This window comes from Labrus mixtus, chromosome 23 (genome assembly GCF_963584025.1).
Source record: "Labrus mixtus chromosome 23, fLabMix1.1, whole genome shotgun sequence".
NCBI lineage: Eukaryota > Metazoa > Chordata > Actinopteri > Labriformes > Labridae > Labrus > Labrus mixtus.
In genome coordinates, this window is record NC_083634.1 from 5,587,908 (window position 1) to 5,605,824 (window position 17,917).

Genomic DNA, 17,917 nt, shown 5'->3' on the forward strand with positions numbered 1-17,917 from the left:
TGACTGGAGATCTTAAAAGCCCAAATGTCAGACATCAGAATTATGTCACTTTCATCAACTGTAAGACAGAGACCACAAACACTGATGGAGAGTTTCTCTGCTGTGTTCTGAAGTGTTCTCAGTGAACCAGGGCCCTCAAACGACTTCATTTTTCACTTTGATTAATCGCTGAATTTCAATTAATAATCGCAATTAATCAAATTTTTAATGGCATGTTTGGAATTCCATTCTTTTGCATTTAAACACCGTTATTTATTTTTTTTGCTTTTACATTGAATGTTTGTACTCTTCAGCTAAGGGGACTTTACTTTGGATACTTCAGATGCTTTTATTTTGAAATTATGGAATTTCTGCTAGATAGTCTCTGTTAAGTGGAAGAAAATGATTTGATACTAGATTGAAGGTTGTGACATTAACTTAACTGCAGGTGCAAAGGAACTTGTAACGGATGGAAAGGTAAATAAAAACTGTTGAAGAGAACGGTAAAAAAAATGTAATGTTTGATGTCATGAGCTGGATATTGTTTTTGATTTGTCTGGGAGTTTTTTTTTAAGGGAAATGAGACATTCAAAGGCGCAGCAGGGTCGTTCTTTTCCATCACTGCGGCTACAGGGAGACGCTGCGGTGGCTAGTCTACAAAATAGCAAGCGTGTACTGTGTGGAATTGGAGTGGAGTAGCAGAGAGAATCACTCCCATGATTCCCCGCCAGCCTCAACGCCGTCTTTTGATTTTGTTTAGAATGAGAGCCCCCTCTTGGTCGAGTTTACTCATGAACACGTTAATGCTGACAGCCTTACACTTTTAACTTTTAACTCCTCAGATTGTGTAAGAGTTCTGTCCTCATCTCTGTTATGCTGACTCATTCTGTGTCGTCCAATCAGGGATGGGATCCCCTTCTGTGAGATGGACTACCACGCCATGTTCGGCATCCAGTGTGAGAGCTGCAAGAAGTACATCACTGGAAAAGTTTTGGAGGTAATATTGTTGTTATGTCTATGAGTTTAGATTCCAAAGTTGACCCCACTTCCCCGGAGCGATCATTAAAAAATGTATCAGTTCTTTTACACTGCGAGTGCAGAAACATGAGGAATGCTCCTTGTCCTGGAAACAGCCTCTTTTCACTCAATCTGTTCAGCTTTATTATCATGAGAGATCCAAAATGAGAGCTCTGTGATGAGTCTCTCTGCAGCCTGCTGTGTGCTGGTCCACAGGGACTAACGAAGCACCCAGATATCAGCACTATCTCTGTCTTCAGGCTGTGGGCTAATGGCTTTGACCTCACTATCTTCTGCACACTCACATGTTGCCTCCTTTTGTTCCCTTCCCTCCTCTCGGCCTCGGGAAGGTTGAACGTTCTCTGTTCCTCGCTCACAGGTTCCTTAAACCCACACAGCCTTCTCTACCTTTTTTTAAAACACTTCATCCTCTGCAGTCGTGGGTCGTGTGTTTGCTTATAACCTGATTCCATTTGTGTGCCGTGTCAAAAGTACATTCAGAGATGTATAGACAGAGCGATCGTTCCTGTGCATATACATTATCTGCTGCCAAGTCATTTCAGAAAGCATCTAGTTAGGTTAAAAAGTCATGCTGGTATCTTATACCAACCCAGACAACGAGATCTTAAACTGTCAGACATCCTCACAGGACTAAAAATCTGACTAAAGGTGGAGTGACTCGAGGCCCTGAGATGGGGAAACAGATGGAGCTTGAAGTTAACTTTAATAGATCACAGTTTGGGAAAGTGAAAGTGTTTAAAGACTTCTGAGTTACGAGTGCCAACAGACTCCGACAGTGACGAGGCAGAAAAACTCAGTCAGGTGCTGCGCTGATTCATGATGACCTCGGCTCACTTCTCACCGTCAGAGGAAAAATTCTGTTCAATGTGAGTAACTGCTTAGTTAGCTCACTTCAAGAATGCTGCAGAGGTTAAACTGCTGTCTCTCACTGGAGATTACAACAGACTGTTTCCAAAGAGTGCCAGATCACAGCGAGGTGGTCTGGCACTACTACCACCCGACGTCCCTCACCCCCAGCCTCCACCATCGGATTGTGTCGTCCCCACAACCACCGCCGTCCTCATTCATACACGGCCTGCTCCGACCTCCACCTCAGCGGCAAAGAAGTGTCTCCAGCTAACTCTTGTTATGAATTGGCGCTATACAAATAATTATTGAAATCATGACTTTATGCCAAATGATTGATCTCTAAGGTACAACGCCCTGTGAAAAGCAGGATCATTTAAATGAAGTTGTTCTACTGGTGTGGAGGAATATGCAGTATAGTTGGAGAGGCAGGTAGAAATCCAGAGCAGAGGAATGTGGCTCTCGTGAAGCGCTCCGTTGTTCTGCAGAGATGGAGGGATGGGACACGGGATACTCTCCTAGGGTGCCGAGAGGGAGGAAGAGAGGAGGGAGAAGATTTTTTAGAAAATGGGGTCTTGGAAGGCACTGCCGTGACCTCAGAACAACAGAGCAGCATTATCAGGACAAACAATAATCCCTCTCTCTCTCTCACTTTCACTCTTTTCTTTCATCACGACACCTCTCACATTCGCTCCTCTTATAAACACCTATCGGGTTCCACAGTGTGCGGAACAGCTCGATGGAAATCGGATGTTTCCCTTCCATTCCTCCAGGTTCACATCAGGTCATCGGGTGTATACCTGAATATTTTGTCCCGTAGTTTCAGTAGAAATTCAGTGAAGCAGGACTAAAAGCCCCCTGTAGCTGTAAGGTGTGTGTTTGTGTTTTGGTCCTGTGTGTGTACAGAGTAGGGAGGGGCCGAGCGGTCTTGTGTTTGTTTGCTTCAGGCGAGTTTTACCGACTTCTGCTCTCCTTTCATGACCTCATTTCTGAATACAAAAGAAGGAGGGATTAGACGAGAGGTTAGTGAAAGGGCAAGTCAAGATGTTTGTTTTTTTAATATAAAGTTATGCACATTTTCATTAACATAATTCCCCATGCTTTAAAAAAAAACAGATCAAGAATAGGACAAGAATGATTTGCAGTTCATCAAACATGTAAATATCTTATAATAAGCAATGAGAGCCTGAGTTTAAAGAAGGTGCCCGTCCTTTTTCTGATGTATCTATACCCGGCCAATTACACCCAACTGTGTCAATAACTAACGTTTCTTGTAGCCAATGAAACTCTGAACACATGGACATGCTGCTTCAATCATTAACTGGGGATGATTTCTTCATGCGCAAGCTGAGGGGATTGAAGTACGAGTTATTTTCAGAGTTGCATTAAGTTGATGTTGCTGTTTCACAGCTGACGCAAGTCCAGAAATATTTGCTTCCTGTTAGTCATGTTGACCTCTGATGGTCACATTTTTGGGCCCACGTTTCAAATTACAAAAAAAAAATCTCATTCAGTGTTGCATGATATAAAAGAATATATTGCATGCAAACTAATAAAAGCAGCATTGTAACAAACCTTCTGTAATGTAAATCTTCTGAGAGATTGTGTCATGAGCTATAAATAATGACCAAGAGCCCTGGCATCCTTTTCATTATTAAATCAAATGCCAGCTCACAGAGCTGTCACAGTGTATTAGTTTAGGCACCATTCACAGACACTCCACCTGTGCTGTGCTGCACTTTGAAACCGTGACAGAGAGACCGAGCGTTCAAAATGTCATGACATTTGGTTGAGATCAAAGCGTCGGTTTTGTGGGGACGTATCGAGTCAATAACAAGAGCTGGCAGCGGTAGTGGCGGCTGAAATGTAATGTGCGCCTTTATCTCCTCTCGTCACTGTGGTGTTTATTTATCGCTCTTTACAGGAACCACTTGTCACTCAAATAGTGTGAGTGGGTGCTGTTGGTTGTCAGGCCCTCTGCTGACAACCAACAGCGTATCCAGTCATTGATTTGTTCAATGCTTCTTCCCAGTGCTTCTATGGGTCCATGGTCGCCTAGGAAGCATTGAAATGTATAGCTATGTTTTATCTGCGTAGTTATGATAACTTATTTTGATGTTTTCTATAACCTGAGCCAGTGGGAGCATGTAGATGTTAAACTGAAGAGGCCCCAGGATGGAGCCTTGGGGAACGCCACAAATAATTGTTCTCTGCTCAGATGTAAAGTTTTGTGTATGATAAGAGGTATGATGTGTAACAAAAAGTTATGTTGACTCCCAGGGTGATTTAGCTATATTGCTCCTAGACAAATATAATGATATGAGGTCCCTGTTGACCTGGGTGGTTAATCTTGTCCTTGGGTTAGCCGTGCTAGAGGTGTAAAACTATCAATGCCCCCGCCCCATGCCCTCCAAGCTTCCTTCAGATCTGAGTTAACAGGGTTTAGAAACCAAGGACAAAAAGCCCGGAGAAACACTCCATTTGAAGCTGTCATCACAACAGTGTGCAAGGACAACATACAACTTTGAACCCTGAATAAAATCATACGTCACTCTTCAGTTTGAGCATCAGCTTCACTTTTTGTACTTATAACAGGAAATGTATTTCTTTGTTCGAGTGTAATTGACAAACTGTGGCTCAACAACATTGTTAGGAATGACTCAGCACTCTATAAAACATCATCGAGGTGCCACACATACAGCAGATTAGCAAACTGAGCATTGAGTTTGAGCATATTCAGGACATGATCTGCTTAAGCTGTAGATTTAATTTCTGTTGTGTCCTCTGTTGGAAGGTGGGGTCACAGGCATGTGTCATACATGTGAAAATGTTCCAATCAGAGTTTAACGTTGGCACAGTTGTCTCCAAGAAAGACATTGTAAGGCTTCACTTTTTCTCTTGATAAATGCATGGTGAACCAAACTCCGTTCCAATCTTGTAAATATATCTCCCCCCTCACGTGGCTGTTTTTTTTTTTTTTTTGCAACTATGAGATGAGGGGATGGTCGGGGCATTAGAGGATAATTAGAAGAATGCAGATGGAGGTCAAAAAAGGCTATGCAGCTCTTTGCAACCTCACCTGCCCTTTCACAACTCGACCGTCTTCATTTCTCTGATTTTTTTTTAACTACCTCTGTTTCTAAAACTCAGTGGGAGTCTGAGCTGCAAACCTCAACCCAATTCCCGAAAAACATCCAATCATCTTCTTGAAGCCCGCCCCTCCTCTTCCCTGACTTATCGTTCGTACAGGACATTGAATATGATAATTTCCCCCCCTCTCACAGCCTTGGATTCTGACAAAGGAAGGATTTGATTGCGGTGCTATCTTCTTTCCAGCCCCTCTCAAGCTTTCCATGTTTGAATCTCAATCCAGTTCCGGCCTTTTATCTTTTGGCTTCTGTGTTTCTAAGTCAACTTCCTATTTCTCCATGTCTCTGTCTTTTTATCTGTTTCACTTCGGGTCAGGTATGAGCTTTTGGCATGGCGTCTGAAACACGCTGCCAGTTTGAGGCACCTGACTTTCTTTTTTCTCTTGGAGCTAATGTTTGGTCCCTTCTACACGTCTCGGGTTGTTTCCTCTCTCTCTCTCCATCTGCTCTTGATTCTTTCCAGAGAAAAATCAAGCAGGGTGTTTAAGAAGAAACAGGGTGTCAACGTCCTGTTTTTTTCTGTTATGGTTCCATATCGAGATGACGCAGCAAAGTGCAGAGACCCCCGAGGAGTTGTACGTAATCAGGCCGCTGTTAAAGCAACACGGGATGCCTCTGGGAGGCAGAGATCAGCAGACTCCAGATGGCTGTTTTGCAAGAAGAGAAAAAGAACGACTTCATCGCAGAAAGAATCCATCTAGTTTATTATTGAGTCCATAAATCCCACATTCTCTAAAAGCAAGTCTATCTGCCTGCAGAGTGAGATTTAGCTAGATTCCAGCCATGCTTTTGGTTGTCAAAACAAAATACAAGACAGAAAAGCGGCACTTGTGTTGATAAAATCCCCTCTGAGCAAGCTTAATGGTATTTAAATAAAGAAGGTCGTTATGGTTTCCCTTATGAAAGATCCCAGTAAGGATCAGAGTGGGGGCAATGGATGCCACATGGTTTAAACAATTAGCCCAGAAGCTTCAATTAATTGAACCCTCAAATTATTTCTCGAAATATGAAGCGCAAACTAAGTCCGGGTCGGCCGTGCTGGGTCAGCCATGCAATAAGCTGTCACACTCAACATCACTCCCTCTAACCACCAGAAGACAGAAACAAATAAAATACAGACTTATCCTAAAGTAAAGCTGGCTAACTAAAACTTGGACAGTAAAGATGAGGAGATGGACCCATTCTTGTCCCATTCGTCCAAGAAAAAATGGACCCAAACCAAGAGAAGAGCAAGAATACAGAAAACAACAAGCAGCTACATTTTATGACCTGGATCATCTTCAATCCCTGGTCCCATTTCGACCTTCACTGTAAATCCCTCTACCTCTGTGGTTTCTAAAGCCATGAAACAATCCACACTTTATCCTCAAAGAACTTTCACAGACACATCCATCTAAAGCATGACGGCAGCTCCCTGAACACGGCACTGCGGCTTCTTACTCAAGCACTGTTAGCTTCTATCTCTCAAACTGTGAGAGAAACTTCATGCTAACCACAGAAGGTTGTGATGAAGGTCAGCCAATGCAGACAAATTCTTTCAGTGTGTAGAGGCAGTTTTAAGGTTCAGTTTTGCACAGATTGAATTCAGGTTGAAGGAATCATTTCTTTTTTGCTGATGCTGTTTTTTGTACAGAAGCCCTTAGCGGACATTCATCAGGACATTTTACTGAACTCACTTTTCTCCGAGATATACTGAGTGAATTTCTCGAGATTTGAAGCTTGATCCAAAGGCAACTGGTTGAAGATTGTTTCAAGATCTTCAACTGGTCTAGTTGCCTTTGAATCAAGCTTCAAATTGACCATGACCTGGATGACTGAGAACCTACGCAGACATTTCTCGAGGTCTTGCAAAAACGGCCGAATAAACTTATCACAGGAAAAAAACAGCGTTAGTATCCTGAGATAACGAGAAATAAAGGCGGAGATCTTGAGAAAACAAAGAAAATGGCAGTCAAAAAACAGTTTCATGCATGTCCCCTAAGGGCTAGCTTTGAATATGTATCTTGTGTCAACTTTGAAAGTTTCTCTCAAAGCCTCATGTGGACAAGTGTTGACAATTAGCATGTGTGCTAAAACACTCAAACTATGCATCTGGTCCATCTGATGTAAATGTGGTGTGTGTGTCTGAGGTCCACGCTGTCAGCAGGCGGGCCTCATACTCAACACAAGTGCTCCACCTTGTGGATAAAACGTCAAACACAACCTCTTCTGTCTTCTCTGTAACTGGTGGCACTTCAATGCTAATTGGACTGAATTACTGTTAGCTTAGCAACACTCCCGGGACGTGTTGCTCCTGCTGCTGCTGCAGCATTTTAAATAAACTATGATGTAAAGCTTCAGACAAACAGACATGCATCATTTATGTGTTTGAATCATTTTGTGGTTGGAGTGTTGAGCTTAATGACTGAGTGTTGCTGATTTCCCTTCAGTGTGATGAACTCTGAGTGGTCAGATGAAACATTTTTCTCGCCTTAATGTCTCGGGGCGCTCAGCTGGGAAATGTACTTTAAGTGTTTCCTTGTTTCTTTAATATCCTCTGCACATCTTTTTTTTATTCTGTATGTATTAAAGGGTTTATCTCCATTAGAATGAACACACTAGTACTAAATTATACCTCTTTACTTTCCTGCTGTGTCTCCTGACAACTTTATTGTAATGCAGTAATGAATAGCGTGATCAATTCCAATTAAGAGACCATATTAACAACAATTGTGACGAAGTGGTAACCAGTTTGTGTTTCCTGCTCACCAGGCCGGAGAGAAGCACTACCACCCGACGTGCGCCCGCTGCGCCCGCTGTGAGCAGATGTTTGCAGAGGGAGAGGAAATGTACCTGCAAGGTAAGGGCTGATTTTGGGGTCCTCCGAGCAGATCGGATCGCTCTTCACACACCTCACACCGCAGCCAAACCTGACGAGATAAAGTTAAGAATCATAGAAACAAATTGAGACTTTGCTTACTTTTGTCAGAAGAAGGGGAAATCGGACCCCGAATCTGCCTGATTCTTGGTGTGTTGACCCCTCTAAAGTGTACCTGCAGATTTAAAGCAAAGAACTGCAGCTGTGTCTGCCTGACCATGACAGATGAGTTCCTCAAACACATCACTTTCTATTGTTGGATGATAAGAAGCACCAGAGATAAAAAACCTCTATTGCTCCCTTCTTCTCTTAACTCTTTCATCCCCCTGTTATTACCCCCTCAAGCCCCGCCTTAACGCCTCCTGCGCCACAAACCCTGATGCATTGTGGATCCTTTTATTCCTAATGAACTGGCTGTGCAGCTTCGGTGAATGAATCATGAACACTTGTGCCTGAGTCACTCCGCCACACTCGGAGAGATATTATTTACTGCTGCTGCAGCACCGAGCAGCAGCTGGCGCTTTGACGCAGCGTTTGTTGGCGTTCTAATTGAACGGCTGCTCGTCACTGGATTGAGTGATTAGCGTTGTGAAACCATAGGCATCATTTAGAGGGAAGTTCTGTTAGCGCACCTTCTGCAGATGTCAGCAGTTTAATGCAAATCTGTAATGAACATTTGTTTTCAAATCAGTGTGTTGTTTAAATCCATCACTCTGCACAACGTCTGATAAAAGAAAATACGAGCTAACGCAGCAGGCTGGAGCAGCAGAGTGTATTAGCATCATTTACAGGCTAAAGCTGCTTTCACACACCCACTCCTGAAAATGTCTTAAAATCTTAGGACAGCCTCCCCTGAAAGTTGTTATTCACACAGTTCCCTCGTAGTGTGGAGTTTTCCCTGTCGGGTCGGGGGTCTCAGGAGGCAAAACATGACGCCAAACCATGACGCCAAAAAGACGTCAAGATACTTGAGATGGCGGGCGAGGCAATGTCCAATGCTGTAATGTCAGTTTTTTTCCCTCTGTATCAACATGTTTAGCGCCCTCTACAGACTCATCCCGGGATTACTCCAACATACGTTTACCTCATGATTGACCCCATTGGATTGACTTCAATGAGATATTCCAGTTTGGATCGGTTAGCTCACCAGTGTGACTCTCAGCAGAAACGAAAACTGCTAGTAAACAAACAATCTCAGACCCCTCCTGTTTTTTTTGTCTCCATGTCTTCAGGATCTTCTATCTGGCATCCTCCATGCAGACAAGCAGCCAAACAGGAGGAGAAGAGCAAGGTGGGTGGGGCCGACCTTCGAGTGGAAATCTGTTTAAAAACAGAGAGAAGATGTTAAAGAGGATAAAGTGTGACATATCTTACAGTGAGAGCACAAATAGATTTAAATCAGACCCCAGAGTGATGGGGTATCATTTGGGGAAAACTCATGTATTACAGGTTTCTTAATCAACCGGGCTAAGATGAAGGCGGGGTTTAATGGACATTTAAAGCAAGCTTTAACAATGCATCATCAGCCCTGCAGCTTTACATCCAGTATCCACCCGACCTCAGTCTCCCTCCTCATTCCTCATCATAACCCGTCTCCTCCCCAGAAGCAGGTCCGGATACAGCTCAATGACGTCCCTGAGCAGCAGGTTGGTGCTCCTGAACGTCCCCTGCAACCCCCCCTGCAAACCTCCTGACAACCATCTGCTGCATGGGGTTGATCATAGCCGCTCACACCATACTACTATTAACGCTTTAGATGCAGCAGCAGCAGCAGTAGAGAGAGTTTGGATTGGTCAGTGACTGATGACGTGTATCATCAGTTGGTGCATGTGAAGGACGCTTTGACGTGCAACTTGAGACGAATGATGTGTTTTAAAAATCTGCAGCTGTAGAGAATAACAATCACACAGCTTGAGAAACAGAGAGGACATGGCTGAGTGTCGTTTCAGATGATAAATGTCAAACTTTAAACACATGTTCAGACCAAATTTGGCGTCACTTTTTACAGTGTCATTAAATCAAATCCTCCTTTTTGGAATGGGAGAATAAATCCTCCACAAAAATGATCCTGCATTCAAACGTTTGGTCTGAACGTAACTTTATAAGAAGAGTTGACATCGACACCTTACGTCTCTGAAGGGGTAATATGTCTCTTCTCTGTGTTCAACTTGTGCGCTTTACTATAATAATGACTGTGATTGGTCCTGATGACGGCCGTCCAGCAGCTTCACTAATGCACCATCGTGCGTCTGTTTGATACTTGCTGTTAAGATTAGAGCTGTCAGCATTATCTAGTTAATCGCGCTGAAATAAGGTCCAAAATTATTGCATTCTTTTTTCTAATGGCGATAAATCTTGTGCTATTTTGTCCCTTTAGGCTCACCGTACATAGTCGTCCTCAGTGTCTCCCTGTAGTCTCAGTGATGTAAAAGAAGGACCCTGCTTTGAATGTCTCATTTCACTTTAACAAACTCTCAGAATTGAACATTTTTACAGCCTGGAACAAGAAGTGATTTTGGTCTTATCAGTTTATGTCTTGGTTCCCTGAAAGTTAGGTTGAGACAGCATTTTCAGCATGGCGAGCGCCATCAACGGGCTTCCAAAGCCTTATTCAGTAACAGATGGGTGACTCACTCAGACTCTGTCCATGTTTATAAACAGTCTATGGTTAAAACTTGTTGAGGAGATCATTCATAAAAAGTAGAAGAGCTTCTATATATCTGAACGCTCTCTCTGATGTCCTCCTTCATAGTTACTCATGATTGTGTGTGTGTGACTGTGTTGTGTGTGTTTCAGGTGACCAGGACTTCATCCGAGAGCATCACTTCAGTCCCAGCCTCCAGCGCCTCGGGCTCCCCCAGCAGAGTCATCTATGTAAGACTGCACCACCTCTACACACCACCAGGGGGGCAGCAGTAGCAGTAGTTCCCCCCCCCCCCCCCCCCCCCCCCCTTGTAATGGATTCATTGTTCTACTCTTCTCTCTGACTTCAGGCCAAGCTTGGAGAGGAGATGCTGGACTACAAGGACCTGGCAGCTCTTCCAAAGACCAAGGCCATCTACAACATCGACAGACCTGACATGCTGTCCTACTCTCCGTACGTCAGCTACCCGTCTGAGGAGAGGCACTACGGAGAGGTACACCGCACCTGCTCCAGTCTTTTAGTTATTCTCTCTAAACTCAACTATTACATTGTTATATAAAGTAACTACAAACATATTCTGACTTAACCCGTCAGAGTCAGTTCAAATTAACTCGAGTTAGTTAGTACGGTTCGTTTGAGCTGGTTGGAAAGCTGTCAATCAAACCCTGGTGTTGACCAAACAAACAAACAGAGACTGCTTGAAAAAGTGGGTCTCTGTCTGTTTTTTTCCTGGACTCTGGTGCGGTTCGTTTGTAGTAACAAAATGTGAGTTAGCGACCACAGGCAGACCTGACAGATCTTTAGAAGCTGTTTGGGTGGATGAGCAGGTCCTGGATCAGGAGGCTTAACGTGCTCCTGAACGTGAATGTGTGACTTTTTGATCCAGTAGGTGTCGCCCTTGAGCACCAGCATGAAACCAAAATGAACTGCTGTTAGGCCACGCCTCCTCCATACTGAAGCCTCCGCTCTCCTCCAGAGACACACCTCCAACCCCCCTCCACTATTGTTTGCACGGAGGAGTTATCAATTAGAACGCACCATAAATAACACCATTAAGTTCAAGAGGCGGACAAAATGGTCCTCTGCTCGAGCTGCAATCAGCCGTGTCCTGCATTGTTGTGTTAGCATGCTAATGTTAGCGCTCTTTAGTTAGCTCGTAGCTTCACACAGCTTTTATACTCAAGGGGAGGAGCCGGCCGTCCCGTCCATGTAAACACGGCTCTGACAACAACACAGCCAGCGGGACTCGAGCTTCTCATTGTAGACAGTCAGGACTCAGAGACACATTTACACAGGAGAGACTTCATCCACATCCTTCCTTTAACTGTCTTGATAAACTCTATAAAACCTTTTTCACATGGACAGGACAAATGATATATGAAAAAAGTTTGTTGCAATGAATGAAATCTTTTTGTCTGAACATCAAAAAACTTTAGTTTGTGCAGCATTATCACAGAGAGGATCATTTAAAAGTAGCAGCTGGTTTGGTCATCAAGGTGTTTTTTTTAATCTGCTGGAAGATGTGAAAGCATCAGTCATTAAGATGTGATCTATGAACAGATGATTTGATTTGAATTTAAGGTTTCATGGTTTTTCTCACACAAATTAAACCTCAGACTGAGTAGACGTCCTGTTGGAGTCTTCCTCTTTTTTTTTTCCCACCATGCTCACCCTCCATCACTGTCCCTCACCCTGACGGTGAAATCAATCACAGTCATTCCTCATCACCATGTTTGCTCCATCACCATGTTTGCTCCATTCCTGTGTGGTGCAGTCACTGCCTCATCTCTCTCTTTTGAGTGTGTGAGTTTACTTTGGATCCACTTCATTCAGCTCATCCATCCATCAGGAACGTCCTCACAGTGGACGTCGTCATGACTCACAGACGTTTCAGGATCACCCTGGTGGTTGGATGGTTGACTCATATAAGCTCTCATATGAGTTCATCCTAATCATAAGCTTTCTCCCCCTCTTCGTTTGCAGTCCCCCCAGCTGATTTCTCCTACTCCCACTGAGGTAATAATGTGAAGCATGGTGTGTCACTGTGGATTTCAAACACCCTCCATCTGTGCTTTTCTGTGTGTGTGTTATTGTGTGTGTGTGTGTGTGTGTGTGTGTGTGTATTAGCACAAAGGAGTTTTATTGATGTCCTTACAAAGACTTGTTTAAAAGTGTTGTGTGTTTGACACTTCTTGCTCAAGATCGGCAACAACCTCCACATGGGTCACTAGCTCAGTTATTCTCAAACATTTAGTTCCTCTTTTGGAATATTTATTCAGCCAAGTATCTCCTGACTAGGGCGATAATATAATCACAACTAAAGGGAAACGACACTGAGAAACATTTTTATCAGATGTCGGCTTCATGCAACTGATGGTAAAAATTTCCCAGCAAAAAATGCACGAGAAACATTCTGCAAATTCAGGAGCAATGTAGATACGAAAATACAAAGTACAAAAAAACCAAGTACAACAATTCAAACAAAAAGCTTCAATGAATATAAATATATATATCTGTACATGGCCCTGTTGGAAAACAAACTTAAACATTTCTTTGGCTCATGTGTTTTAAAGGGGACATACTATGAAAAATCCACCTTTACAGTGTTTGTGAACATATATTTGGGTATACTGACCCACAAAATGTGAAATAAACCCATCCAGTGCTTTGTTTGTGGTCTGCATAAGTCTTACAACACAGAGAAAAATGCTCCGTTATTTGCTCTCCTTGTGACATCAAAGTAGGATTCTGGTTAAAAAAAATCCCCTTACCTCCTCTGGTATCTCCACCCATGGACTCCACCCCCAGCCTAGAGCAAAACTTTCGTGCAGGTCCGCCATTTTTATTCTTGCTACAGAGGAGTGATGTCTACTGGGAAAACTCAGGGGGGGTCATTGCATTTAAAGAGACACACAAACCAAAACGGAGCGTTCTGAGAGAGCTGGTTTATACAGGGTCACAAACCTCCTCTGGTGTTTGATTCATGTTATATTTTGACCAAAGCACAGCACAGATGTTTCATTTAGACCACAGAGGACTATTTGAAAAGGTGGAGAAGGGGGATAATATGTCCTCTTTAATGTAATTCCCTGCATCCGTGTTATCTAACATCACCTATAATGTTTGTGAGATTATTCGTTTTTGCAACAAGATTGATCAGAAAATCAGAGAAGACGTTATGCCCGCGTCTGTCTGTTACTATGACGATGATGATGGAGTGTGTTAAAACTTTTTTGTGCTATGTGTTTGTGTGTCCAGGGTGACGGTGAGAAGTCGCCCCGTCAGCGGAGGCCCTCCAGCCCCAGCTCCAACAGCTCCATGGGGGGTTACGGACGTTACACCCCGTCACGTTCGCCCCAGAACTACAGCCGACCAGGTATCACGCCTCAATCACACGTGTATCAAAAAGCCCACTTACAAATATTGACACCTTTATACCCATTGTCTTACCTCTTTCATGTATCCCTCTAAAAGAAAACCTGGTTGCTTGCGTAGAGTATTTAGCTGGAAATACATGTTACAAACGTCACTATTGATTTTAAACTTCTTGTTTGTTGAGATAAGAATTTGTCTGGTGTACATACTCAACATACTGTAGGACTACCTGAAATACTTCCCGGCTGTAGCTCCTAAAGTAGGCAAAAGCAGGGTTCTTTTTCAAACTGAAATATGACTCCATCTCAGGATTCTTGCCATGAAGTGGATTATATCATGAATGTTTCCATTTCACTATTTGTACAGGGTAATTGGGCTTCTTTGAATCTTTGTTAAACCAATTTATAATGAAAACATTATCCTACATTTCCAGTTGATTATTTGCATTTAAACCCTTTTTAAACAATCTGCAGATTTGCACCCCTTGATATTCCCTGGAAACAAAATCTTAACCTTAAAGAAACTACGTGTCTTCAGAATTTGATCCTCGACTTAACATGTTTCCTGTGATCTGATTGGACATTCAGGCCCAGATGTCTACCTCAGTGGTAGATACAGCAGCCAGGCCCGTGACACCAGTTCTCTCCCTTTGACTCCAAATCTCTTGGGTGCTATTAAGTACCCCTCCACCTGGGCTAGGGACTCATCATCTGTCCCTCCGTACTATTCTGGTGGGGCTGAAGGATGCGGTGGTGGTGGTAGTGGCAAGCACTCGCCTCTACCACCAGGTGGCAGTGCGGGCTTGTCTTATCACCTAAACCCCACCACCCTGGCCATGCTGCAGCAGCACAACTACATCCCCTACTTCAGAGGTATCAGAGCACGCCGAGACCAACAGCTGGTCAAATACAGAGAACAGACGACTTGCTGGGATCATTGCTGTTAGCAACAACTACAAGAATTACCAAAAAAAGCTGTCGCAAAAAGTGGGGTTTCCCAGGTAGAACAGAAACAAGTTAACCCTTGATTTGAAGATTAAAATAAGAAAATTGTTGTTTAAATGTTTCCTGAACAGCAGCAAGTTGCCGGATCGGTATTTGACTGAGGTTTTTGGTCCAAAAGAATGGAGTGCTGTGATACAACAATTGACTTGACTTGCCTTGGCATGGGGTGTGTTTTAGCACCAAATTAATCCTGTGCTGGAAACTCACACTTTGAGTTTCACAGTCTCCAGCTTCATCTTGGAACAATAAGTCCAATAGGAAACGTATATGTCTGACTTGGTGTGCACTGCGTTGGGGTCTGTTGTCACTGTTTGTCCCCTCATTAAGATTTTCTTTAATTCTTGAACCAAAGCCATGAAACTACTAATGCTATCAACGATACTCCTTGAAATCAACATCACAAACCAGTATTGTACACGTTCCCAAAGAATGCTATGACCCCTTTCAGAAAGGCTTATCCAACTCCCTCCCTTTGCTTCATCCTATCCCCGTCCCTTCAATTCCCTTCCTTAGGCTTCAAACAGGACCCCTTACCTGACCCCAAATCTAGGACCTCCCTGCATCTCAGTTTACCTCCTCCTAACGGTAAACACCAGTGGCCTTTCTCTTCTCTGTGTTTCCCCTCCCCCCTAGTGGAATGGTTAGCAGGTTTTGTGATGTTGTTGTCCGGTATCGTGGTGCTGTTTCATGGGGTGCATCAAGGTACGATCTTAGGACCACTCAGAGTTCCCCATTCTGCTTGCCCTGTTCACTTGTGTCTGTGGACGTCGTGGTTGTTGTGGTGCATGGTTTAACTTGATTTAGACCTGAGTGTGACCTCAATATATTCAACGTGATCTTTCAGAGGAAGTTTAATTGTGATTTAATTTATGTGCTTGTATTTTCAGATTGTGGTCTCATCGTTTGCCTGCTTTTTTAATCTAATCTAACCCCGGTGTTTTTTCCTGAATGATCCTTTGTTCATTGTAATGTGTCAGACTTGATCCCTTTGGTGTTAACTTACTTCTCACCTTGATGTCAACCTGGAGAACAGGCTTTGTGTTTTAATGACTGACAAGGAAGGCACATCTAGTAAGAACAAATTACTACATCATCAGCAAATGCATTCACTGGAAAAAGAAGAACTCCTAGGCCTTGAGATAAACCTAATTGTTGACCTCCAATCCAAATCAATCTTATACAGGGATACTATATAGGCTTTAGTTCGTACTGTACAAGATAATTTTTCAGAGTATGCAAGTATGGTCCTTCAGGGCAGGAACCGCGAGGCAATCACAAAATTAGGCTGGTTGTATAAAGGGAATCTTTGCCTCTAAAAAAAGGTGGTTTTGTTTTCTAGAGCAGTGGTTCTTAACTGGTCGAGCCTCAGGACCCACCACCAATAACCACTTCATGAACAATTATGAGTCAAATTTCTGGTATTTTTCAACCAATCAAATTTATTCAATGAAGAATTGTGCAGTTTGAACCTCAGACGGTAGAGAACATATGACAGAAGAAGGAAACGCAACATGACTTCATAGAGTTTTTTACAGAATTTTCTTTGCCAGACACACATTGCGCTACCCACAGAAAGCTGCCCTGCGACCCACTTTTGGGTCCCGATCCACCAGTTGAGAACCACTGCTCAAGAGAACTTTTGCAGCAGTAGGACCACATTTTTACTGACGTGCCTTCTATGATCACGTCTGGTTAAAAGGAGGAGAAAAAACAGCAGGGGATTCCACGTTAACACAGAAAATCACGAACACGCGGTCCTGGGTTTTTCGGGCGGTTTTTCCATGACAGGGTGGAGTGGCTGAGAGTGGAGCTCTCCTCACTGGAGAAGATGAAAGGAAGGACTGGGAACTGAGGAATGAAATAGCCTGAGTGACGAGCTGTAATTTGGGGTCTGTTTGCCAGTTGCAGTGGCATGTAACGGAGTGCACTGCTGGTCCTTGTCAAGCCCTATCTGCTCCTAACATGCCGTGAAAGAGGGTTATTTGTTTTCATGCAACAGGCTCGTTCTTTAATGAGCTATTGGGTTTCTGCAGAAGTTACTGGAGCAGTAAGACTTAGCAATAGTGAATAAGGCATTTCTATCTCTCTCAAGACCTGCTAAATGATACCAAAACCACATTTTATATCTTGTTATTGTGTCACTGGTTTTTTATTAAGAAATGGCATCCACCTTTAGTATGATGTGTTATCTGTGCAAATGAATTATAATGCATCCCCTCCCTAAAGTCTCCAGTCTGCCAACACCTCCTCTGTTAGCTCCAGATGTTTGTAAGGAGGGTTTGGCCTACATTTAGAGCTGCACTAACAGTACTCTGATATGTGTGTGTTTATGGGCATGTGTGTGTGATTGTGTGTGATTGTGTGTATGTGTTGGAGATCACTCAGACCAGCACTAACAGAACTGCTGTGTATGTCAGTGATCTCATCCACTTGCATCCAGATCGCTGCCGATGGTTCCCCTCAGTCTGAGGAGGAGAGATGTGTGTGTGTGTTCAATCAGCGAACGCTCTCTCTCTCATGCACACTCTAAATCCCTCGCTGTTTCTTCCTCAAAGCTCTGGATGTAGAGTGTTTATTACTTTTGGCTTTATTGGTGTCAGTGACTCCATCACCCAGCCTGCCTGTGATGTAATACAATAGGGTGCGTTGGGATTGGAGATACACACTCATATGTAGGCAGTCAGCAAACTGGGATTTAGGGCCACACTCAACAAAACTCTCCAGAAGCGATACATTGGGTAACAAGTCACTTTGTTTGTCATTGTTCCAGAACAATAAAATCCATTTTGTGATTCAGAAAGTAAACTGTTAAGTGATGAGAACAAATGTTTGGATCATCCATAAGCTGAGGCCTTCTCCAGTTCATTTTGGATAGAAGCGAAGTCCAGCCTGCAGAGATCACCCATCCTCCATATGGCAGATGCACAAAAACAGACAAACAGTGAACCTCGCCCATGAAAATATAATTCATAAATTCATGATTGAACCGAGGAACTTCTTACAGCAAGGCTGACGTTAACCAATG

At 43.3% G+C, this 17,917-nt stretch overlaps 1 protein-coding gene across 10 annotated transcripts in view; it reads left to right on the plus strand.

Annotated features, from left to right (window-relative positions):
* Positions 1 to 17,917, plus strand: part of ablim2 (actin binding LIM protein family, member 2) — an 85,320-nt gene that overhangs the window by 51,258 nt on the left and 16,145 nt on the right. For 3 of the 10 annotated variants that reach the window (XM_061031366.1, XM_061031365.1, XM_061031372.1), the window contains exons 6-14: positions 883 to 976; positions 7,764 to 7,851; positions 9,102 to 9,160; positions 9,474 to 9,515; positions 10,666 to 10,743; positions 10,863 to 11,006; positions 12,497 to 12,529; positions 13,772 to 13,889; positions 14,476 to 14,760. In XM_061031366.1, the coding sequence (XP_060887349.1) occupies positions 883 to 976; positions 7,764 to 7,851; positions 9,102 to 9,160; positions 9,474 to 9,515; positions 10,666 to 10,743; positions 10,863 to 11,006; positions 12,497 to 12,529; positions 13,772 to 13,889; positions 14,476 to 14,760 (941 nt within the window). Of the gene's footprint in view, positions 1 to 882; positions 977 to 7,763; positions 7,852 to 9,101; positions 9,161 to 9,473; positions 9,516 to 10,665; positions 10,744 to 10,862; positions 11,007 to 12,496; positions 12,530 to 13,771; positions 13,890 to 14,475; positions 14,761 to 15,405; positions 15,478 to 17,917 lie in introns of all 10 variants that reach the window. The other 7 variants (XM_061031375.1, XM_061031374.1, XM_061031368.1 and 4 more) reach the window with 7 other exon arrangements.